Here is a 6,000-nt window from a genome sequence, read left to right as displayed (position 1 = left end):
CAACCTCTGCCTCCCCAGTTCAAGCGATTCTCCTGCCTCAGCCTCCAGAGTAGCGGGGACTATGGGCGTGCGCCACTACACCTGGCTAATTTTTGTATTTTTAGTAGAGACAGAGTTTCACCATTTTGGCCACATTGGTCTCAAACTCCTGACCTCAGGTGATCTACCTGCCTCGGCCTTCCAAAGTGCTGCGATTACAAGCATGAGCCACTGCACCTAGCCGCCAAATCTTTCTGATCTCTCTTTTTTTTTTCTTTTTTGGAGAACAGAACATTTACATAGTCTCAAAGAATCTCCCCACAAATTACTTATTAATTTTAACAGCGAAAAATAGTAACTTTATGGTGGAGAAACCTGGCAGATACCACCTTATTCAAATAATAAAAGTTAACCTCATCAATATGAGAACAAATATGCCTCAAATAGGATGCACTGAGAACACAATATTGCTTTAGTGGTAATCCTCCGAAAAATGCATGATCTGAATTTAATCACGAGGAAACCTCAGATAAACCCACATAGGGGAACATTTTACAAAATAACTGGTCTGTACTCTTTGAAAATGTTAAGGCAAGGAAAGAGAAAGGCTAATGAACTGTTGGAGACTGAAGAACTCCAACATGACAGCTAAATTCAACGCATGATCCAGATTGGATCCTGGACCATGAAAATAGTTATAAAAGATCTACTTAACACAACTGAGGGCCGGGCGCGGTGGCTCAAGCCTGTAATCCCAGCACTTTGGGAGGCCGAGGCGGGCGGATCACGAGGTCAGAAGATCGAGACCGTCCTGGCTAACACGGTGAAATCCCGTCTCTACTTAAAAAAAATACAAAAAACTAGCCGGGCGAAGTGGCGGGCGCCTGTAGTCCCAGCTACTCGGGAGGCTGAGGCAGGAGAATGGCGTAAACCCAGGAGGCGGAGCTTGCAGTGAGCTGAGATCTGGCCACTGCACTCCAGCCTGGGCGACAGAGCGAGACTCCGCCTCAAAAAAAAAAAAAAAAAAAGACAACTGAGATTTGACAATGAACTGTGTTATCAGATATTATTGCATCAATGCTCAATTTCTTGATAACTGTATTTTGGCTATGTAAGACACCAACCTTATGATTAGCAAATATAAATAAAGTATTAGCGGTAAAGTTCATGATGTCTCCAATTTACTTGCAAATGGTATAGAAAAATATATTGATAAAGAATGATAAAGCAAGTGTGGCAAAAATGGTTTATCTGGGTAAAGTGTACATGAGGGGTTCTTTTACACTTCTGTGAGTTTGAAATTTTGTAAAAATTTAAAATTACAAAAAAATTTCAGAAACACAAGATGGGTACTTACATATCTAGAGTAAGAAAGATTATTTTCCACCACTCCCAATTTTTATCCCCTCGAGTTGCATATAATGATTTACATATTTTTAAATGCACAAGAAATAGAAACTTTTTGTTAAAATGATTGTAGAATAGATCTTCCCATTTAGAACAGGAGAATTATGGTCACATATAATAACTTGAAAGATCACCACTTATTGGTTCAGTCTTAAACTATACATTGAACATCCCTAATGTGAAAATCCAAAATCCTAAAATGCTCCAAAGTCCAAAATTTTATGAGGGCTGACATGACACCACAAGTGGAAAATTCCACACCTGACCTCATACGACAAGTCACAGGCAAAACTCTGTATCATGTACAAAATTATTAAAAATATTGTACAAGACCGGGTGCGGTGGCTCACACCTGTACTCCCAGCACTTTGGGAGGTAGAGGCGGGCAGATTACGAGGGCAGGAGATCAAGACCATCCTGGCTAACACGGTGAAACCCCATCTCTACTAAAAACAAAAAAAAAAAATTAGCCGGGCGTGATGGCAGGCACCTGTAGTCCCAGCTACTTGGGAAGCTGAGGCAGGAGAATGGTGTGAACCCAGGAGGCGGAGCTTGCAGTGAGCCAAGATCACTCCACTGCACTCTAGCCGGGGCAACAGAGCAAGACTCCATCTCAAAAATATATACATATTGTACAAGCCTGGTGAGGTAGCTCATGCCTGTAATCCCAGCACTTTGGGAGGTTGAGGTGGGTGGATTCCCTGTGTGCAGGAGTTTGAGACCAGTTTGGGCAACATGATGAAACCCCATCTCTACAAAAACTACAAACATTAACTGTGCAGGGTGACCTGCAGTCCCAGCTACATAGGAGTTGAGACAGGAGGATGGTTTGAGCCTGGGAGGCGGAGGTTGGCGTGAGCCATGATTGTGCCACTGCACTCCAGCCTAGGAGACAGAGTGAGACTCTGTCTCAAAAATAAAAAACAAAACAAAACAAAAAATACATATAGTACAAAATTACCTTTAGTTTATATGTATAGGTGTATATGAAACATAAATGAATTTAGTATTTAGACTTGAGTCTCATCCTCAAGCTATCTCACTATGTATTTGCAGCAAATATTCTGAAATCTCAAAAAATCTGAAATTTGAAACATTTCTGGCTCCAAGCATTTCAGATAAAGGATATTCAACCTGTATTAGAATTAATGGAGGAACTGAACTGCTTAATTTTTAGCAGTGTTCTACCTATTAAAGGCAGAAAAAGATATTAAACAGTTTGCAACACATAACCATATGCACAACTTCTTCAACTAGCAAGATATGTACTACTTCATGAAGCAGGAAAATAACTACAAATTCTGGGCCTTCTAAATACATGACAAGAAGAGCCAAAAGGACCTCACTAAAACACTGTCCTATTTCTCTATCCCTATTATAAAATCCACATGGCTTATTTTGATTAGACTAAAGTAGCATGCAAAGCAGAAAATGAAGCATTATTCCTAAAACGATGCTAGAGCAATCATCAGCCAAAAGCTTCGGTCAGGACTCATTATTTTGCATGTGACATGGAAGGAAATGCATTTCTGAAAGAAGAATGCACTCTACTATCATGAAAGAGGTATTCTGATTCTATTATTTACAATATGGCAAAGATGCCTAAAGGAGGAAAAACAAAACAAACACACACCTCATTTTATGTGACACACCTTCTATAATGTAAACCTCGTAAGTTCATCATGCTAAATCTTCCAAGACTCTTTTTTAAAAGGCTAAGTAAGACTGTAGAAATAAAAAAGAAAACTTGAGCAGGAAAAGATCAAGAACTGGTGTAAAGCTAAAGCAGACCTGCTTCCTCATCCTCCTCCTCCTCTTCCTCATCATCGGAAGTTGATGACAAGGGAGTTGGTGCGGAGCTAGCTTGGTTATTAACATATTCACCATACTGCATGCCTGTAAAGTGGAAAGCACAAACATAAGAGTCAAACCAACAGGAAAGATGAGAAATAAAATTTTGACATTGCATTAAAAGTGAGAAAGAATTCTGACATTGCAAAGAACATCCCAACATGCATATTAATATTAGCAAATTTATTATCAAAACTAGAACCATTAGAAAATCTCTGCAAAGCAGTTTAGTAAAAGCAGCTTTAATATGAACTGGCTTAAGTGTGAAAAGGTATCTATTATGTATTGTCCAATACAGTTAGTATTTAGGAAGCTGCAATAATACTCTCTGAAAAGTTTACTGAGCTCTATACATGTTTATTTTCTTTGACCTTATGGCCCTGTGATATATTTCCTTTGGGACTGTGCATTTTCGGTGGGCAGTGATCATCATAGTGAACTGATTTTGTACAGCACACAAAACACATACTTGGTACCTTCCTTCTGCTAATGTTACCTTGATGGTAAACTCAGTTCCCATAACAGAAAAAGAATGACAGTTAAAGAAAAAAACTGTATTCGGCATAGTTCTCTGCTAACAGTAGATACTCTGGGAGTAGGGGGTCGACGGGACAGGGGGGCTGGGAGACTTATTAACTGTGACCATACAAGCGTGAGAATTACAGACAACTGAATTTTCTGAGACAGCCAGTCATGTCAGTGTCATCCTATTGCCTACATGTGAGTCTGAAGCAGGTGATTAAGACTGGTCCTTTGTGAAATACATCAAGAGAAGGCAGATTCTGTGGAAAAGGGCATAATAAACTGATAATGGTAACTGTATACTACTTCCCTTTTAAAAATGTAATTGGGTATTTCTATTATTCAATCTGGCAGAATCAGGACTTTAAAAATTAACATCTATACAATTTTTAATAGGGAAAATAAAATAATCTTAATAGAAAAAGAAGGCCGGGAGCAGAGGCTCACGCCTGTAATCCCAGCAGTTGCCAGGTTGAGGCGGGTGGATCATGAGGTTAAGAGATTGAGACCATCCTGGTGAAACCCCATCTCTACTAAAAATACAAAAATTAGCTGGCCGTGGTGGCGTGCGCCTGTAGTCCCATCTACTCGGGAGGCTGAGGCAGGAGAATCGCCTCTGCCGGGCGGCAGAGGTAGCAGTGAGCAGAGATCATGCCACTGCACTCCAGCCTGGTGACAGAGCAAGACTCCATCTCAAAAAAAAAGAAAAAAAGAAAATGAACACTTAATAAATAAGAATAAACATCCTTGTATGGAAAATCTCATAGCTCTACTTTGAAAAAAAAAGAAAAAAGAAAGCCCAGAAACATAGTGGGGATTTTAAAGAACATTTCCTAATATTGGGGGTACAATGAAGCCCTGCCTCAACAAAATCACATGGATGGTAGTGCTTTAACGCTTTATTTTTTTTTCAGGTGACTAGCATACTTGATTAGCATGGGTAAACAACACTTCTCTAGAGTAAGAAAAAAGCTATTAAGAAAAAAATTTGAGTTGGTAGAAGCAAAGGTTAAACTGTAGATGAATGAAGCTTTGATCTTTCAACAATGACTAAAAAGTCATGGAAAAATCTGCTAGCTTTGCTGAAACATCTTTCAAAATCAGTAAAATAGCAGCATCACAAATTCATCTGGGAAAATAAAAATCAATGTAAAATAGGTTCAGGTAATACAAGAAACAAACTTAATACCAAAAACAAATTCAGAGTGGCACATTCTTCTGACAAAAAAGCCCAATTAAAACAAAAATTTGAGCCAAGCACAATGGCTCATGTCTATAATTTGAGCACTCAGGGAGGCGCAGGCAGGAGTATCACTTGAAGCTGGGAGTTCAAGACCAGCCTGGGCAACATATTGAGATGCCCATCTCTGTAAAAAGTAAAAAAAAAAAATTAGCCAGGCAAAGCGCTCTGCTCTAGGTTGGGTATAGCACATACAGACTACAACAAATGGGGAGCTACAGCCGGCAAGGGGTTCACAGCCAAGTCATCTATTCTAGGATACGTGAGTGCTTCCTGAAGTGCCTCTAATTCAGATTCTCTTTAAGAGTCAAAATCTACGTATGAGATACATAGGTCAAATATATAAGGTGGTAAAATATGACATCCTTTCCCAGAGCTCAGCCTGAAACTCACTGTAGAAATGTATGTACACCGAGTAGCTACTCTGCCATCACCAAATGGAAAAGAAATGTTATATCATAATTTATTCTATCTTAACCAGAGCTTCCAAGGTATAAATCTACTAAACCAAGAAACATGAAACACTTTATGGACTCTAACATGACGTAGCACTCTGTTATTCAAAGGGTCCCAATATTTTCGAAAGGACATTTAGTTTAAATTACCTACCATTAAAGTACCCTCAGGCAAACCTTTCCAGGAGAACATATCCTTGGTGCTGCTTAATATTCTTCAGTGTTCTCTAGATACAGCTATACCGGGAATAAATCAAACTAATCTTAACAGAACAAGTCTCTTGTGGAGATTAGCTTTTTTAAATTCAGGAGTTCAGACTTTTGAGTAACTGCTCTCTTTCCTGAACTGGAAACTAGGTATACACACTAGAAGACTTTTCAACGGTCCCCACAAAAGAATGGTTTTAAGGAAATCAATTTTCAGATGTCGATTCCCATAAATACTCTCTTTCCTCAAACTTATCCACATAAAGAAGTGCCCGTGTTAATGACAGCCTTTCTTTTACTTTACAAAGGAAACATACGACCTTAGTTTATCCTAATTCT

At 39.1% G+C, this 6,000-nt stretch overlaps 1 protein-coding gene across 2 annotated transcripts in view; it reads right to left on the bottom strand.

Annotated features, from left to right (window-relative positions):
• Positions 1-6,000, bottom strand: part of SEC24B (SEC24 family member B) — a 94,367-nt gene that overhangs the window by 59,331 nt on the left and 29,036 nt on the right. For both annotated transcript variants that reach the window (XM_011945748.1, XM_011945749.1), the window contains exon 4: positions 3,178-3,282. In XM_011945748.1, the coding sequence (XP_011801138.1) occupies positions 3,178-3,282 (105 nt within the window). The remainder of the gene's footprint in view (positions 1-3,177; positions 3,283-6,000) is intronic.

The sequence above is a fragment of the Colobus angolensis genome, unplaced genomic scaffold, assembly GCF_000951035.1.
Source record: "Colobus angolensis palliatus isolate OR3802 unplaced genomic scaffold, Cang.pa_1.0 Scaffold244, whole genome shotgun sequence".
Taxonomy (NCBI): domain Eukaryota; kingdom Metazoa; phylum Chordata; class Mammalia; order Primates; family Cercopithecidae; genus Colobus; species Colobus angolensis.
This window is presented reverse-complemented; position numbering and strand designations above follow the sequence as displayed.